This window comes from Oryctolagus cuniculus, chromosome X, assembly GCF_051225735.1.
Source record: "Oryctolagus cuniculus isolate XC-2025 breed Fujian yellow rabbit chromosome X, ASM5122573v1, whole genome shotgun sequence".
Classification (NCBI taxonomy): Eukaryota; Metazoa; Chordata; class Mammalia; order Lagomorpha; family Leporidae; genus Oryctolagus; species Oryctolagus cuniculus.
In genome coordinates this window covers 9,710,798-9,728,781 of record NC_142888.1, presented here as the reverse complement: position 1 = coordinate 9,728,781, position 17,984 = coordinate 9,710,798, and the positions used below count along the sequence as shown (strand labels likewise).

The window sequence follows — 17,984 nt, the reverse complement described above, 5'->3', positions numbered from 1 at the left end:
GTCTTCCATCGCTGGTTCACTCCCCAGATGACTGCCAATGGCTGGAGCTGGGCCGATCCAAAGCCAAGAGCCAGGAGCATCCTTCAGGTCTCCCATGAGGGTACAGGGGCCCAAGGACTTGAGCCTCCTTCTACTGCTTTCCCAGGCCATAGCAGAGAGCTGGATTGGAAGTGGAGCAGCCGGATCTCGAACTAGCACCCATATGGGATGCCAGCACTGCAGGCGGCAGCTTTACTCACCACACCACAGCACCGGCCTCCTGTTCAGGTTTTTAAATAACTATTTTCTTAACCATTTATTTGATTTGCCTCACAGTCTTCTGAATTACTTTTGCAATTACAGCTTGCCATTCTTGCAGTGTATACTTAATCACTTTGCTTACTGTCCACCCATGACTTTGTCTCCTGGAGGAACTAGAATGTAAAATCCTAGAATTCCCAGACTTCTTTACAACTAAGGGTTGCCATGTGACACATTTGAGCCAATGAAGTGTAGATACAAGTGCTTGAAAATAGTTTTCTTTAGAATTACATAAAAGGTCTAAGCTTCATGAATAAAGACTATTTTTTTTTTACCTTCTGTCTTCCTTTTTCCCTCTGTAGAAAATGAGCACTTTGCTTAGAAGTGCAGAAAGTGTCATTAAGCCGAGAGCTGAGGAAGAGTAGGAGTTAATTACGTGCAGGGGGCTGGAGATCTTCAAAGAAGAATGGTGCTGTGCCAAGAAATTATATTTAATAAAGAACGATTGAAGGACAGGCTATCTGATGTGTCTATCTTAGTTTTTTTTTTTAATTCAAGAGGAAGAGATACAGAGAGATAGAAAGAGAGATATGGGGAGTTCTATCCACTGCTCACCCCCAAATGCCCACAGTGGCCAAGACTGACCTGGGGCCCACCTGGACCGGGCCAAAGCTGGGAGTTGGGAGCTCATTCCAGGTCTCCCACATGGGTCGCAGTTTCTAGCCCTTGAGCGATCACCTGCTGTGCCTCGCAGGGCGGGTGCACATTAGCAGAAAGCTGGAATTGAGGGCATTCTGATGTGGGATGCAGGCATCTCATCTGGAGCCTTAACTGCTGGGCCAGATGCTTGCCCCTCCCTCTTGTATTTCAAATAGACAGCTTCTATTTGTAAAATCACAGGTTAAATAGTTGCAAAGAGTATGATTGCTGGTATACTGTACATATTTATGTGGCGATACTTCAAAACGTTTATGGAAAAATGAAATTAAAATATAAATTGATTTTGGTCCAAAAAGTTTGAGCTCCATGAATTTTTTTCATAATACACATTTCCGTGAGCTTCCCTGATGTGGTATGCAAGTGTCCTAAGCAGCGTCTTGTCTGTTGCACCAAATACCTGCCCGCCATGTTTTGTTGTTTCGTTGTGTTTTGTTTAACCAAAGCTCTACTTTTTTTTAGGTCTTGAAAAAAGAAAAGTGTCCCGAACTTAGTGTGGGATGGAACTTCTTTGTCGTGTAATTTGCAGCCTCTTTGGGGAGGGTAATCAGCAATCCTGATAAAATGCTTAAGTAATCTTTCTGGTACTTTTCGGCTTCCTCCCATCTGAGGGGCTGCTGACGCTCTGTAACCCTTGTATCTCCAGCAAGAGACCCCTCTTTGGCTTGGCTTGCTCAAGAGCCTTTCTTTCTGCTGTTTGAAATCGATGTGAGGGTTCTTTAGAAAATGCAGGGAAAATTGGAGGTAAAAGATGTTTATTTTGGTGCAAAAAATTGCAATGCACACATAGTCATTTCATAATCCACATTTTCCATACGCCCCTTGAAGTGTTCTCGTTCTCCTATGTTATCTGAGAAGCTTGCTTACTCCTCAGGGTATCTTCCTTCATGAGCTGCACATTCCCCAAGTCTTGTGTAGCTTAATGCACAGAGGTTTTTACACCTTGGAGTAGTACGCTCTGCTGAGATTCGGGCTGGATGACAGTTACACCCCTTTCTCTTTTTTTTTAAATATTTATTTATTTGAAAGGCAGAGTTAGAAGGAGAGAGAGAGAGAGAGAGAGAGAGAGAGAAAATATCTTCCATCCACTGGTTCACTCTCCAAATGGCCATAATAGCCGGGGCTGGGCCAGGCCAAAGCCAGGAGCCTGGAATTCCATTTGGATCTCCCACCTGGGTGTTAGGGGACCAAGTGTTTGGCCATCTTCCACTGCTTTCCCAGGCACATTGACAGGGAGCTGGATGAGAAGTGGAGTAGCTGGGACTCAACTGACGGTCATGTGGGATGCCGGTGTTGCGGGCAGTGGCTTAGCTCTCTGCCCCACAACACTGGTCGTGATAGTGATACCTTTCTTCAGAGAAGTGGGAGAAGGGCAGTTACGGAAGGGGAGATGGGCAAAGGGAACCACGTGTGCTCTGTTAACCTCAGGAGCCTTTTTGGGCAGTTCACTTCCAAAAAGACTAAATCTGGGAGTTAAGGTTCGGAACCCACGTCCTTAAAGACTTAGTTCTCTGGAAAAGTCTTATATAGCTCAAGTGGCAACTGTGGCCTGGTTTATGGCCCTAAACTGGGTGAGTCCTGTGTGCTCTGGACAGAGCTTGGACCTGTATACATAACTCTAGAGAGTGACTTATCAGAGCTCATGTCAAGTGGTTATTGTGCGGGCCATGCGATGGAGGCTTCTGCAGCAGTGGCCTGCATCTCTGATGCCCCCGTTGCAGCTCAGGGAATGATACCCCCAAGTACGGCACTTTGACGCGCTGAGGACTCGGAACTGAAGGACGCTGGAAGGGCCTCAGAAGCGAAACCCCTCTCTGACCCTCTCCTGCCCTGCTCTCTCCTGCTCTTCTCCCTCGCCTAAGGCAGCCCATAGAAACCAGAATGCCTCAGCCCCCAAGCTGGTCACAGACACTAGAATCCCTCTCCGCGAAAGCCAGTCATAAAACCTAGAAATACTGCCCTGACTGTCCCCTGCCTTTTCCTGTAAGAGGCGACTATAAAGAAATGCCCTGACCTCCCTGTCTCATGGGAAATCACAAGACCCTCTCTCCAGAAGGGTCTTTCCCTATACGTGGGCAGAAGGAATGGGACGCAGGGAGGCCAATCAGAATCTGAGCAGCCAGTCCTTGCTGGGTTTCCTGGTTCAGTCCGTTTCCATTTGCTCATGTCCTTTGCCTAGTCCCATTGCCCTGTGTTTGTCCATGCCTCATCCAACCTAAGCATAAAAATCGTTTCCCTTGGGTCTTTGGGTCTTCACTTCTGAAGGCTCCTGTATCATATAAAACTTCGATTAAATAAATTTGTTGTGCTTTTTTGTTCTTAACCTGTCTTTTGGTATGGGGTTGTGACCCATATGACATGTGAGAGAAGGCATCACAGCTTTTTGTTCCTGTGCCCTCTAGCCCACTCTTCTCATTGGCTCTTTTTTTAAAAAATTATTTATTTATTTATTTGAAAGTCAGAGTTACACAGAGAGAGAAGAGGGAGAGGGAGGTCTTCCATCCGATGGTTCACTCCCCAGTTGGCCGCAATGGCCGGAGCTGCGCCGATCCGAAGCCCTCACTGGCTCTTCTTATGAGAACAGAGTGATTTTATTAAAAAAGATTTATTTATTTATTTTTTTATTTTTTTTTTTTTTGACAGGCAGAGTGGACAGTGAGAGAGAGAGACAGAGAGAAAGGTCTTCCTTTTGCCGTTGGTTCACCCTCCAATGGCCGCCGCAGCCGGCGTGCTGCAGCCGGCGCACCGCGCTGATCCGATGGCAGGAGCCAGGAGCCAGGTGCTTTTCCTGGTCTCCCATGGGGTGCAGGGCCCAAGCACCTGGGCCATCCTCCACTGCACTCCCTGGCCACAGCAGAGGGCTGGCCTGGAAGAGGGGCAACCGGGACAGAATCCGGCGCCCCGACCGGGACTAGAACCCGGTGTGCCGGCGCCGCAAGGCGGAGGATTAGCCTAGTGAGCCGCGGCGCCGGCCAGATTTATTTATTTATTTGAAAGGTAGAGTGTCAGAGAAGGAGGGAGGGAGAGAGAGAGAGACACAGAGCGAGAAATATCTTTCATATACTGGTTTATTCCCCACATGCCTGAAACAGCCATGGCTGGACCATGCCAAAGCCAGGAGTCAGGAAGTCCATCCTGGTCTCCCATGTGGGTGGCAGGAATCTAAGTACTTGTGCCATCACCTGCTGCCTCCCAGGGTGTGCATTATCAGGAAGCTGGATCAGAAGTGGAGGTGGGCCTCCATCCGAGGCACTCCAACATGGCTTGCTGGCATCTCAAGCGGCAACTTAACCTGTGCCACAGCAATGGCCCCCAGAGTGTTTTTATTCAGTGGTTGTTGTTCCAGAAAGATCATGCAGTGCTCCTTAAAAAATCTCTAAAACGCAAGATGTAATAGAGTAGACTAGAAAGAAACAAACTGTTCTCAATTTGTCCCGTAGAGACTGGGAACATACAAAAGCTAAGGGATTGTTCTAAAACATAAATCTCAAATAATTATCTTCTGAACAAACCATTTGTGTATATTTTGTTTTAAGACAGACATATTCTTTTGAAAAATACATGTGCTTTTTTTTTAGTATTTGTGAACATCAACTATAAATTCTCTTTTACTCATTGGGTCCAAATCTTCTGGAGATACCATTCTTTCCTGCAAGTCACTAGCAGGAAATACCTAGGTTTTAAAAGGTACACTCGGCTTTTTTCCCATTGAGTTGTCATTAGAAAGAATAATAAACTTCATGAAATTGAAACCTAGGACAATAAACCCGGAAAAATACCAACACAATAACCTGGATTGCAAAACTTGTTTAGCAAGTTTCTGCTGGTGGTTAATTAAAACCTGCTTGGAAACCTCTTAAAACACAGACTGGAATGTAAACCACACACCACCACCACCTAGATTCTTCTTCCCTCAGAAGCTTTCTCCTTGCTTCTTCACTGCACTTTGCTGGGAACATTTTCCCAGAATTCCATCTGCTCTGGCTGAGACCAGGGTGTCTGTGACCATGGCGTAACTCTTTCCTCTCATCTCAAGGGACCCCTTCTTAGCAGTTTTAGCAAACAGAGTACTTACATGACTCCTTGAGTATTTCAGTCCCTCTGAGACAGGATGGTAGGGAGAGGGCTGTAGGACTAATGGGTTATAAGAATTTCTTCCAGTGTTTCATGTTTTAATTTGACATGTTTTAACATTAAGTGACATTGGGCTGGACAGGACAAGAGAGCACAGAGAGGTCAAAGGCAGAACAGGAAAAGGTAGAACTGCTGCCTGACATTTGACTTGAACTGACTGAATATTCTCAAAGCTTAGCTATATATTCTTTGAGAAGTTCCTCGGGTTACCGCTATTATTTCTTTTGTCCAGGCTTGTTGTGCTTGTCAGCTAACACTCTCCTGGTGGATAAGCATCTGCGAGATGTGCAGGAAACATGGCCTGGTGTAATGACAACATAATGCCATAATAACATTGCCCAAGACCGCCTCAGTACTGCATGCCAGCGTACATAATGACCATCTCGCCAGCAGGCATTTGGATGGCGGTTAGTGTTGGATCGCATCTGGGAATCAGGCTTGAAGCCAGAGAAAGTGGAAAATGATTTTTGTTGCTTAACTCCTTGGAGGCCCATGTGGAAAATTTAGGAGAGCAAGTTTTTGTTTCTAGTAACAGAACTCATATAGAATTCGAGGAAGAGAAAACAAAGTAGGATGGTTCCTAAGCCACTTGCTTTGCCTTGAAGCTGACCTTCTCAGGGCAAGAGCGAGTGTTGTCGCAGAGCTGGCCAGAAGTGCCGAGGCAGGGAGCAGTGGACAGGAAGCCCCCATTTCCTCCGGCCAATCCCCATCTAAACCAAGCACAGGCAAGACCTTTTCCAGGTTTCAAAGAAACCGTCCTAGCCCTAAAGAACCAGCAGTATGTAATGACTAAGGCTGACATGCCGGGTTAACCTAGACAGTGAGTTGTGGTTTGTAAGGTGCAAGTGGAGCCTAGTTCAAAACTGTGCCCCATTGCTTTCTTGTTGGATGATGTAAAATAAATGGCTTCTCTCTCTACACCCTGCCTTCCTCATACACAAAAGGATGACTTTGTTTTAAGCATTAGGTACCATAATCCATGTGTAATACCTAGGATGTAGAAAGTGCCCTGTAATTTTTAGCTTTTTTTCTTAAATTAAATTGTGATTTTCAAAATGGGTGTCTGTTATAAGGATGGCATTAGAGTTGCTTTATATCTTGCAGTTTGCCCCTAAAACTGAAGTTGCTTTATTCCATTTATTTAATGAATCTTTCTGAAATGTCCACTGTGCCATGCAAGGATTGAAGCCCCGAGGACACAAAGATTATGAGAAATGGCCGCTGCCCTCAGGATGTGTACCGCTACGGGGAGGTAAACGTTTTTGTTCATGTTGTTAGGCCAGAAGCATAGCAAATAAGTCAGCCTGGGATCAGGTAGTGTAGATAGGTCGCTTAGAGAAGTGGCATGAATGGAGGTGAACCAAGATCAAGCTCAGTTTCCTTGTCAAGTGTTCACCAGCCCCCAGCTGCTTCTGGATCACGTCTCTTTGTTGACAATGAACCTTGTTGTTGTGGATTCAGCTGTTTGTAAGCCATTTTTGTTGTTGTTACTGATTCACGAGAAGAAAGCAAGTCATATAAGCAAGGAGGTGGAAGACCACGCTGGCCCACAGCTGGTGGACCCCTCCCTCAGAGGAACCGGAAGTGAAGGCCACTGCTCTCGGCCTCTGTGTGAAAGGATCTGCCTGCTGTGCCCATGTCATCAAAGTTGAGAGCTGTGAACACCACCTGCTTCCAATAAATGTTGTTTCCCCTGGGAACCTCTGAAGCTCAGAATTTCCTAAACCATTGATGTCAGCCTGGGGGAGGAAATGTACAAGATGAACCTGGGACAACTTAAGGGAAGGAGGCTAACAAAGAATTCTGGTGTTAGATCCAAAGACTCTGGAGCCTACTTGAAGAATCTCTCACTGGACATTTAGAGAAATCCGATCTTCAATAAGAGAAATAAAGGCAGGTGTTTGATGCAGCCGTGAAGTCGCTATCAGAGTGCCCGGGGTGAGTCCCAGCTCCTCTGCTTCTGGTCCAGCTTCCTGCTAATTTGCATCCTGGGAGGCAACAAGTACTTGGGTGCCTACCACCCACATAGCAGATTGGAATGGAGTTCCTGGCTCCTGGCTTTGGTCTGGCCCAGCCCTAACTGTTGTGAGCTTTTGGGGGCCAGTGGATGGAAGATCTCTGTCTCTTTCAAATAAAAAATGACAAAAAATATTTTAAAAATAAGAGAAATAATGATAGCTAATTAAGACATGGGAAATGTTAAAAGTCCATGAGTTCATAAACCCAATTGGAAGATGTTGAGAAACCAATTCATTCTTTTGGAAGCTCATGAGTAAAAGGGCATAGCTGAACATTTATCCTGCATCTTCTGAGTATATGATAGCTCAGGGTAACAAAATACAAAATGGGAGACAGTTCTCTTTATAGAAGTATTGTAGCTCATGAAGGAAGAAGATGGAAATAAGAGTATTGCCATTCTGCAACTCCTAGTGAATCACTGGACCTTGGTAATGACATCCATGGCTTCTGCCGGCACAGAAAGAGATGGTACACATTATTTGCCTCTTGATGGCAACACCACCTAGGAAATATTCTTCCACCCCCACCCAAATCAAACCTAAATCTGATCAAGTCTTATGTCTGACACCTTTGGCATTTTTTCTAACCAAAAAAAAGCATGTGGTATTACATAATCTGTTGAATAACATAAACGGACCTCTTTTATTTTTACCTTTTTAACTTAAAAATATGTATTTACCTGAGAGGCAGAGAGAGCTTCCATCCACTGTTTTACTCCCTAAATGCCCCAGTGGCCAGGGAGCTGAATTTTGGAGAGGGGAACCCAATTCAGGTCTCCCAGGTGGATGCTAGGAACCCAAGTACTTGCGTCATCTCTGCTGCCTCCCAGATTCTGCGTTAGCAGGAAGCTGGAGTCAGGAGTCAGAGCCAGAACTGAACCCGGGTACTCTGATGTGAAGACTGGTGTCTTAACTGGCATCTTTACAGCTCGGCTAACTGCCTGCCCCCACAGACTCTTTTTTTAAATTTTTTAATTTTTTTTTATTATTTTGACAGGCAGAGTGGACAGTGAGAGAGAGAGACAGAGAGAAAGGTCTTCCTTTGCCGTTGGTTCACCCTCCAATGGCCGCCACGGCCAGCGCACCGCGCTGATCCGATGGCAGGAGCCAGGTGCTTCTCCTGGTCTCCCATGGGGTGCAGGGCCCAAGCACTTGGGCCATCCTCCACTGCACTCCCTGGCCACAGCAGAGAGCTGGCCTGGAAGAGGGGCAACCGGGACAGAATCCGGCGCCCCGACCGGGACTAGAACCCGGTGTGCCGGCGCCGCGAGGCGGAGGATTAGCCTAGTAAGCCGCGGTGCCGGCCTCTTTTTGTTTTTAAAGATTTATTTATTATTTATTTGAAAGGCAGAGTTACAGAGATGCAGAGAGAGAGAGAGAGAGAGAGAGAGAGAGAGAGAGAGGTCTTCCATCCAGTGTTTCACTCGCCAAATGGCCTCTATGGCCGGAGCTGTGCCAATCCAAAGCCAGGAGCCAGGAGCTTCCTCTGGGTCTCCCACATGGGCACGGGGGCCCAAGGACCTGGGACATCTTCTACTGCTTTCCCAGGCCATAGCAGAGAGCTGGATTGGAAGTGGAGCAGCTGGGACTCGAACTGGCGCCTATTTGGGATGCTGGCACTGCAGGTGGTGGCTTTACCTGCTACACCACAGCGCTGGCCCCTAGACATTTTTTTAAAGAAAATAATTTTCAAAGACATCCAGTGGTGATTGAAATTATTTCTTTTTTTTTAAATTTAAAAAAAAATTTTTTGACAGGCAGAGTGGACAGTGAGAGAGAGAGAGACAGAGAGAAAGGTCTTCCTTTGCCGTTGGTTCACCCTCCAATGGCCGCCGTGGCCGGCACACCGCGCTGATCTGATGGCAGGAGCCAGGTGCTTATCCTGGTCTCCCATGGGGTGCAGGGCCCACGCACTTGGGCCATCCTCCACTGCACTCCCTGGCCACAGCAGAGAGCTGGCCTGGAAGAGGGGCAACCGGGACAGAATCCGGCGCCCCGACCGGGACTAGAACCCGGAATGCCGGTGCTGCAAGGTGGAGGATTAGCCTAGTGAGCCGCGGCGCCGGCCTTGAAATTATTTCTATTATATATCTGTAAACATACAACTAGATGTGAACATTATATACTTATTCCTCTCATACAACTGTAAAATCAGCACACATTTGTAAATGAAATACAAACAAACCTAGCACACTAAAACATGCTGATATACTGTGAGGGAAGATGTTCTGCCAAAATGAAGCTACTAGGGCAGGTGTTGTGGCACAGCAGGTTAAGCCACTGCCTGGGGTGCCTCATGTCATATTAGAGCACTGGTTCAAGTCCCAGTTCCTCCACTTCCATCTAACTTCATGCTAATGAGCTTGAAAAACAGCAAATGATGGCCCAAATTCTTGGGTACCTGTTACGCATGTGGAAAACCTAGACTGAGTTCATATCTCCTGGCTTTAGCCCTGCCCAAACCTGGATGTATGGCCATTTTGGGAGTGAATCAAGTGCCACTCTGCCTTTCAGATAATTTTTTTTAAGTGAAGTTACTGCTTGCAGAAGAACATGGTACTGACTGCTGGTGTGGGTGTTCTTTGGCTTTAGTATTGTGTGGAGTAGGATGACACAATTTCCCCATCATTTTGCTCTAAGAACTCTCTAGAAATTCACTTTTATACAGTGTGCCATGACTTCATTTGGCTTGGCAAGAGCTCACTGCTAATTATGGAGTATCAAGGTTCATACAAACACAAACTGAAATGATTGTATTTCAGTTGGGGCCAGAATTCAGTTACAACCTGATTATCCACATCAGTGGGTCTCAGCCTTGGCTCTGCTTTGGAAGGTTCTTTGAAATATAAGCAAAATAGGAGCCTCTCCATGTGGAGCGTTAGTATTTTCAAAAAGTTTTCTAGGCCATTCTAGTATATAGCCAGTACTGACAACCAAAGGTTTTGATGAGCCAGAACATGCTTATATTGATTATTCCTTTTTATAAATTATTTATTTATTTTCATTTTATTTGCAAAGCAGAGTGATAGATGAGAGATGGCTCATCCCCCAAATGGCTGCAACAGCCAGGGCTGGGCAAGCCTAAAGCAAGGAGCCAGGAATTCCATCCAGGTTTCCCATGTGAGTGGCAGGGGCCAAAGTACTTGGGTCATCATCTGGGGCCTCCCAGGGTATGCATTAGCAGGGAGCTGGATGGGAAGTGGAGGAGCCAGGACTCAGAATGTGGGCCTCCCAAGCAGCACCTTAACCCTAGCCTCAAGAGCCCACCTCTTGAGCATTCTTTTGTGCATAATCCAAAAGAAATACGAAAATTCCATCATTCTTATGGAGATCCTGAGGTCCTCTGCAAATATGGCAGGAACCCCCAGGGGTTTGAGACATTGATTGGGACCTTTATTCTCAGGCCTAGCTGTGTGGCCTTGGATAACTTAACTTCTCTGAGATTTAGTCTCCCATTATACAAAGAAACTATTAATAGTACCTACCTCACAGGGTAGTTGTGAAAATTAGATGAGATAATAAGGTATACAAAGCGTTGAACTTAATACTTGGTTCCTGTTATCATCAGCTATTATGTTGATAACCATCTGGAAGCTAATAAAACATTTGCTGGGCAGATGTGAGCCACAAGAAAAAAAGAGCTGATGGGGGCAAATCGGGCACTGGGAGAATATCATGAGGATGGCATGCTGGCCTTTGACAGGTGGGACTACAAAGGTAATGACAGGGGAGGGGTCAGTAAGGATTTCGGCTGTGGGTAACAGGTGACTGGCTGCAAGGCCCAGACTGGAAGCACCAAGTAAAGGGATGAGAACAAGCACAAGGTCACCCTGAGGTGACACCCCACAGGAAGAGATGATGAAGAAGCAAGACAATAAAGAAGGCGCCATTGAAGCAAACTGAATTCTGGTGGCGGACACAGCCATCGGTGCGCTCCGAGAGGGAGACCATGCCAGGAGGGAGCTGTGTCCCTGCCAGTGGGAGCTGGCGGCTGCTTTGCCAGGGCACGGCCAGTTGCATCAGTGGCTCCGAGCAGTCATTTGGCTCAGGAGCAGTGGCAAGTGTCTTCTGTTCGAGGCCCAGCTGGGTACCTAGTGGAAAGGAGGCTCATGGGAAGGGGTAGAGAGGATCTAAGGCTATCTTCAAAGAGTATCTTGCATGGGATGAGGTTGGTGGAGGTGTATTTCCTTGATTTCCAACGTTTCTTCTGAATTGTTTGCTTCTGTATTTCTATGAAAGACACTCTTTCTCTAAAAAGAGTACCCCATGGAGTCTAAGCAGTTGATGGTCTTGGGCTCTAGTTTGAGCAAGGGCAGACCATGGCTCTATTAGCAACCCTGTAATCAAACCGGTAGCAGGATGTCTTAAGCCTAGGCATAGACAAACCCAACTACTTTCTGCTTCAGTAATATCAGACACTTTTATTTTTTTTTAATTTTTTATTTTTATTTATTTATTTTTTTGACAGGCAGAGTGGACAGCGAGAGAGAGAGAGACAGAGAGAAAGGTCTTCCTTTTGCCGTTGGTTCACCCTCCAATGGCCGCTGCGGCTGGCATGCTGCGGCCAGCGCACCACGCTGATCCGAAGCCAGGAGCCAGGTGCTTTTCCTGGTCTCCCATGGGATGCAGGGCTCAAGCACTTGGGCCATCCTCCACTGCACTCCCTGGCCACAGCAGAGAGCTGGCCTGGAAGAGGAGCAACCGGGACAGAATCCGGCGCCCCGACCGGGACTAGAACCCGGTGTGCCGGTGCCGCAAGGCAGAGGATTAGCCTAGTGAGCCTCGGCGCTGGCTCAGACACTTTTATTTTATAAGTCTTTTAGGGACATCATAAACTCAGCAAAAATCAATTACTTAAGAAAAACATAGAGTAAACCCCCAAATATCCTGATGTAATAATTGCCTAGTCTTTTGGCCTGAAATACTATTCCTCCCAAATGATTATGTCAGCCACCATATTTTAGCAAAATCGTTATCATTATAGGGGTGTTGTATACACAGACTTTGTTTGTTTTCTTTTCTTGGTTTATCATTGTTGGTTGTTTCCTTTCTGATAATTTCCCTGTAATGTGTTCTGTTACTGGCCTGGTGACTTCGAACTGTTTACATTTGTTTTACAGCTCAGTTTTTAAAGGGTGTCTGCACTTGGCTTGAACATCCAGTGGGCTAATGGCTGTGGAGTTTCAGCTTCCAAATTTTACACTTAAGGGACGGATACAAAAACTTCATGAAAGCTTTCCTGTTGACAACACTGGACCTTTAAGGCTAAGCTTTAGAAGAATGAGAAAACAAAGAGTTATATTGTAAGTTGCCTGGTCTGTTTAATTTATTCATATATTTAAGCACAGTCAGCACGCAGTTGTTTTTCTGTAAGAGGCCTACTTTCCAAAAACACATTTTTCAAAATATCTTACATGCCCACAAGGCTCTTTGTGTTGTTACCCTTTTACTTCTGCCAGTGTTTCTCTCATCTAGTTACTTACAATCCTAGCAGGATCCTGGTTGAGAATCGACGCTAGAAGCCTATTTTCATTGCCTGCCCTCTGAGCTGTGCAATAAATCCCAAAGCTCTCCTGCATTAAATATGATACAGGAGCACACTTTTATATAACAGCTGCCTTCTAATCTGGGAAGCCGTAACACACTGATCCAAAACCACTCAGGGCAAAATCCCTTTTGGGGAGCCCAGTATTTATTTCCTGGAGAACACAGAAAGAGGTAATGCTTGTTAGGTTATCTGGTGATTTCTTCTAGAAAATGTTCATCTTGGACATTAATGTACGGTAGTTCTTAGCAACTACCATTTTCATTATCATGGAAATTAAGGGTTTAGGAACATAGGTAGATGTAACGAGTAAAGAAAGTTCAAGTATCTTAGGGGGAAACTGTCCCTTCCCCTCGCCACTGCTGTTTAATTTCAGTCCTTGTGGAAGCGTTTGTTTGCTTTCTCCTCATCCCCCAGCAGTCTGAAGGGTTCTCATTGTTTTATAGAAGCTCATTGTGTTAACATAGTACCACAAACTGACTCTCCAAACAGGATGCTAACCGATTTCTGATTTGTCCGAGCACCAAACTTTATTTGCAGTTTTGTAATGTGCCAATTTCTGTTAAAAGGTACAGACTTTTGCTCCTGCCTTATTAGGAAAGTGAGCCACATTTCCTGCTTTAGCTTCTAAAAGTATCTTGTGTGGTATGGAATTGTTGGAGACACTTCTATTTTCAGTGTTTCTTAATCCCCACCTGCACTCCCCACCATGCACGTTTTAATTTTACTTATTAATACGTTTATTCATTGTAGTTTTTTTTTTTTTTATAAAAACATTATTTTAAAGTCAGACAGATCTCCCATCTGCTGGTTTAATTCCCAAATGCCTCCAAGAGCCAGATCTGGGCCAGGCCAAATCCAGGAACTGAATTCAGGTCTCTCATGTGGGTGGCAGAGATCCAGCCATTTGAGCCAGCACCTGTTGCCTCCCAGGGGTCCATTAGCAGGAAGCTGGAATGGAGAGTAGAACCAGGACTCCAACCCAAGCACATGTGTTATGGGATGCAGACATCTCAAGCAGCAGCTTAAATGCTGTACCAAACCTCCACCCCCGGGCCTGTTTCTAATCTGGTTTTCCAGCTCTTGAAAATCATTAGGTGCACTGAACAGTGTCACCAATGTAAAGTCATGTTTTACAGTTGCTGTGTATAAAACCTTGGAATGCAAGCTGCTTTCTAGACTTTGGTAACACTGCACATGACAATCAAAACTGTAAAATGGGTTAAAAAACTGTGTTTTTAATGTTTGCCTACTATTTTTATTTTAGACTCAACAGCAAGAAAAATGATAAAAAAAGGATCACAGAATGCTTAAACCAATTAAATCAAAGAGTAGTTTATTAAAAAAGAATCAAAACAGAAACTCTAAGTACCAGTGTGTACATTGTACACATTTAAATGACTCACGAGAATGAAGTTTTTCATATATATTACGGTCACACCACCTTGTTGTTTATCAAAAGATGTTCAAGGAGAAATTTGACTCCAAATTACATATGAGATTGCCATTTTAAACAGACTGCATTTCAAACATGCAACAACGCCACTGGTAATAAAGCTGTGGAATGAGTGCTCATTCTATTATTTCACTACAAATAGGACAGAAGGCGAGATAAGTTGAGAATTTATTCTAAAATAGAATGGAAGCTGTCGTCGTCTACCAGCACTCCTCACTCCTCTGCTGCCATTTTTATCAAGTACTCCTTGTCAATCTTGAAGAGTCTCCACCCCTCTTCGCTGGACAGATCGGAAGCACCTCTTCTTTTGTAGAAGTTGATAGATGGTTCGTTCCATTCTGCCACCAAGAAGTGCATGCTGCTACAGCGGCACTTCATGGCAACCTGTTATTAGGGAGAGTGGAACACAGACTCAGCGACATTTCACCTGTTTGCCAAGACTCAGTTTTGCTTCAGTTGTTAAAATAATCTGGTAACCATTACAAATTCTGAAACCCTAAACTAGGACATACCTGGCTTAGATTCTTCAGAATTTCTGATCCTATGCCAAAGCCTAAAAGAAAGAGAAAAACGATTTAAAAGGCCATTGTAAGCGCGAACAGCCTGGTTTCTTTTTAGACCCTTCTCTATCCCATACCTCTATAATCACTCATCACGAAGAAGTCTTCAAGATATAATAACTTGCCAATCCATGGGTCATAGGTAAAATAGTACATGGCAAAACCAACAATGCTGTGTCCTGTAATAAGAGTTATCACATGAGATGTAGAGAAGAAAACCGATCCATCAAAGTCGTAGATGCAGAATCAGAAGCCTTTTACAGGTTTTACGAAGTAAACATGCATGAATTACAGAAATAAGCAGCCACTGAACTGGACTACCTCCTGACTTTTATGCTAGGGCAGTCCAGGCCACTGTTGGATGATCTCACTGTTCTCAGAACACGTATTTGCCAAAAGCACACATTAGAGCGAGCTGAAGCCAGGCTACAACTGTGGACTGGCCACTCAGCAGTCTGCCGGGTCTCACACTCAGGACGCGAGATGCTTTAAGTACTTGCCAGAGCAGAACTGCTGTGGGCTTACACTACACACACACATTATTCACATCCTACTGATAGACTGATACGCTGACTCGGGAATAAGTTGGGTTGACACGGCAGTTCAGAATAGTAAATATTTGTAGTTTACCAACTCTTGCTTCCTTAAGGTCAGAACATCAGGCCAAAGTATGCTGTTTAATTTCAGAACTTGCCTTCCCATTTACACATTTTCAATTTGCTTTCCCCAGTTTTTAAGCCAGAAGCAGCAACACCCAAAAAAAGGTATTTGGTAAAATCCATAAATCTCTACAATGCAGCACGTCATCCAGTACGTTTTCAGCTCATTTCTTCTAGCTTGGGGAACGGACGTCAGAAAAAGCTTACGAAAGCACCCCCCCAAACAACTTCCCCTTTTAGCTGTCTTCTGACCAGTCAACAGGGACCAGCAAAACAAAAAAGGCATGTGACTCCCTCAGAAGGGCGTCCACAAGTCCAAATGGAGGCAAAGGTTTCAAATTAAACTTTCTAGCCATTTTGTATTCCTTTGCAAACAAGACAGGAAGCGAGTATAATGGTGTTTCTGATCTACCGTGTTTTAAGTGTGTGATAATAGGACCTTACCTCATTTATCATGATCATCTACTTTATTGTGTAAAGGATCTTTTAGTTACCTCCCCGCCCATCCATGTACACGGAAGGGCCATGTACATGGCGAAGCTAGAGACTGTAACCTGAAGATTGGGACAAATTAAAGAAAAAAATGTGATTTAACACAATTACGAAAAAAGGTTACGTTAGGGTCAAACAAGAACCATTTCATGAAACTGAATTACAACAAATGACATCATTTATTCCTAACTCTTCCGGGTCTCCACAGCATTCCAGTACTTACTCAACAAGCTCAAAATTTTCCGGGTCGCCACAGCATTCCGATACTCAATATCCCGCCCTATTTATTATTAAGTGCGGCTCATCTATTAATTTCCCATCAGTAATTTGAGCACTGGCTGGCTGTTACTTCCAGCCAACTTCTCATCAGGGAGCTTCGGCCTGTGTAGTCAGTGGTTCTACACAGCCCACCTACGTTTCACACAACAGCCGGCCTCTCCGGCTTCTGGAGGGGGCCAGGGGGTTACCTTCCGGTGTGCAGTGCTCCTTGGGCACTTCTGCAACCAGGCAATGGTAGAAGGGGTGCTCTCCGAAACCATCCTCTAGCAGATCTGCAAGAAGGGGCAGCAAGGACAGTGTTGGCCTCAGTAAAGGCGACAGCCAGCGAACGCTTGTCCCCCACTCTGCCACTCTTGCGTTACCTTTTTCAGTTAATATTACTTGCTCTTCCATGTATTCATATTTAGCCAGTTCCTGGGGGCGACGCACACAGGAGAAAGAGAGAAGCAGAAAAGAAAATTGAGGCCTTGGCCCGGCCAGCTCAGCGGGAGGGGAATGGGGCAGGTGGCGCGGCTAGGGTCGGGGGAGGCGGGCGGAGAATGGGGAACCAGCCCGGACCGAAGCGGACTCCCCCGGAAACGGAGCCGCCCCACCCTCCGTCCCGGGAGAAGCTCGGGCCTAATGCTACCTTGATTAACCGCAGGATGTCACTGCAGTCGGCGGCGGTGGCCGGGCGGATCACGAATTTAGCCATTTTCGTCTTTTGCTTTTCTTCCCTTTGCGGACCAGGCCCCTGTACTTGAACAGTAGGAGGAGGTGGTTCCTCATTCGTCTCCCGGGAGCGTCCTCTTCTCAGTCAGGCTGGCACCATGACCCGGCGAACCTCGGCGTAAGAAGGAAACGGTTCCGTAGAGTTGCAACTAACAGCTGCGCAGCAAGCGGCGGCCCAGCCGGCCTTTTAGCGCGAAGAAGCCCCACCCCGCGCGTGAGACGGAGGCGCCTCATCCAATGAGGCCGCTGCCCTGCGGCGCACCGCCCCCTTTTCCGGACACCGCCCTCTGTCCCGGACGCCCGAGTGAACCCGGCCGGCGCCAGAGGCGACGTGCGGTTCTGTACCGCCGCCCTCTAGCGGCGTGTGGCGGAGCTTTCCCGGAAACTCGATCTGGGAGGCCGCGCGTCCTCCAGTAACCTTTGCTAAAGAAAAGCAGAATTCCCTCTGTGGCCCCCGCTCCGGTGACTTTGCTGCTTCCCTCCTGGCCCGTCAGGGAGACCTGGTCTTACGCGATGGGAAAAGGATTAGAGTCCCAGTTCTCAAGTGTGATCCTGGTGAGCTTGTGGATCCTGACGTCATGTGCCTTTTTCACTCTTGCTGGAATTTTCCAGAGGCAACCTGGTTTGTGATGGTGTCATTGCCCTTGTGACTAAAGGAATGTGTGCTTGTATATTGTTTTCCAGAATTCCTTAAGGTCAACTATTTGGGTTTCTCAATAGTTTTTCCCTTATACTTGTAGTTTTTAGACTTAGCACTGTGTTTTTTCCCCCTGATATTTTTTCTTTTGTGTTTCTTTTTTTAAAAAAGATTTATTTTAAAGAAAGAATTACAGAGAGAGAGGTCTTCCATCCGCTGGTTCACTCCCCAAATGACCACAATGGCCGGAACTGTGCCGATCACAAGCCAGGAGCCAGGAGCTTCTTCTCAGTCTCCTACCTGGGTGCGGGGGACCAAGGACTTGAGCCATCTTCCACTGCTTTCCCAGGCCCTAGCAGAGAGCTGGATCAGAAATGGAGCAGCCAGGACTCGAACCAGCTCCCATATGAGATGCCAGCGCTGTAGGCCGGGGCTTTAACCCACTGCGTCACAACACTGACCCTCTTGTATTCCTTCTTAAATCTCTGATCTCCCATGTAGAAACTCTTTTTTTCTACCTCAGATGCATTTTTGTA

General features: G+C 46.0%; 2 protein-coding genes across 17 annotated transcripts in view; one reads left to right on the top strand and one right to left on the bottom strand.

Annotated features, from left to right (window-relative positions):
* The window catches only part of APOO (apolipoprotein O), a 168,454-nt gene extending 167,199 nt beyond the window's left edge, over positions 1 to 1,255 (top strand). For 14 of the 15 annotated variants that reach the window (XM_089324470.1, XM_089324471.1, XM_089324483.1 and 11 more), the window contains one exon: positions 603 to 760. The gene's annotated coding sequence lies outside the window, so the exon portion shown is untranslated. Of the gene's footprint in view, positions 1 to 602 lie in introns of all 15 variants that reach the window. The other variant, XM_051827635.3, reaches the window with a different exon arrangement.
* A 12,718-nt stretch (positions 1,256 to 13,973) lies between these two features.
* Positions 13,974 to 16,973, bottom strand: SAT1 (spermidine/spermine N1-acetyltransferase 1). Of its 2 annotated transcripts, XM_089324458.1 has the most exons (7): positions 16,729 to 16,973; positions 16,463 to 16,514; positions 16,289 to 16,372; positions 15,774 to 15,883; positions 14,748 to 14,849; positions 14,623 to 14,663; positions 13,974 to 14,494 (listed from the first exon to the last, which is right to left on the bottom strand). In XM_089324458.1, the coding sequence occupies exons 5-7, from the start codon at positions 14,824 to 14,826 to the stop codon at positions 14,324 to 14,326; spliced, it is 291 nt and encodes a 96-aa protein (XP_089180584.1). In that variant the 5' UTR covers positions 14,827 to 14,849; positions 15,774 to 15,883; positions 16,289 to 16,372; positions 16,463 to 16,514; positions 16,729 to 16,973; the 3' UTR covers positions 13,974 to 14,323. The 2 variants fall into 2 exon arrangements, with proteins under 2 accessions (XP_089180584.1, XP_002720023.1); XM_002719977.6 differs by lacking the exon at positions 15,774 to 15,883.
* Positions 16,974 to 17,984: the final 1,011 nt, after the last annotated feature.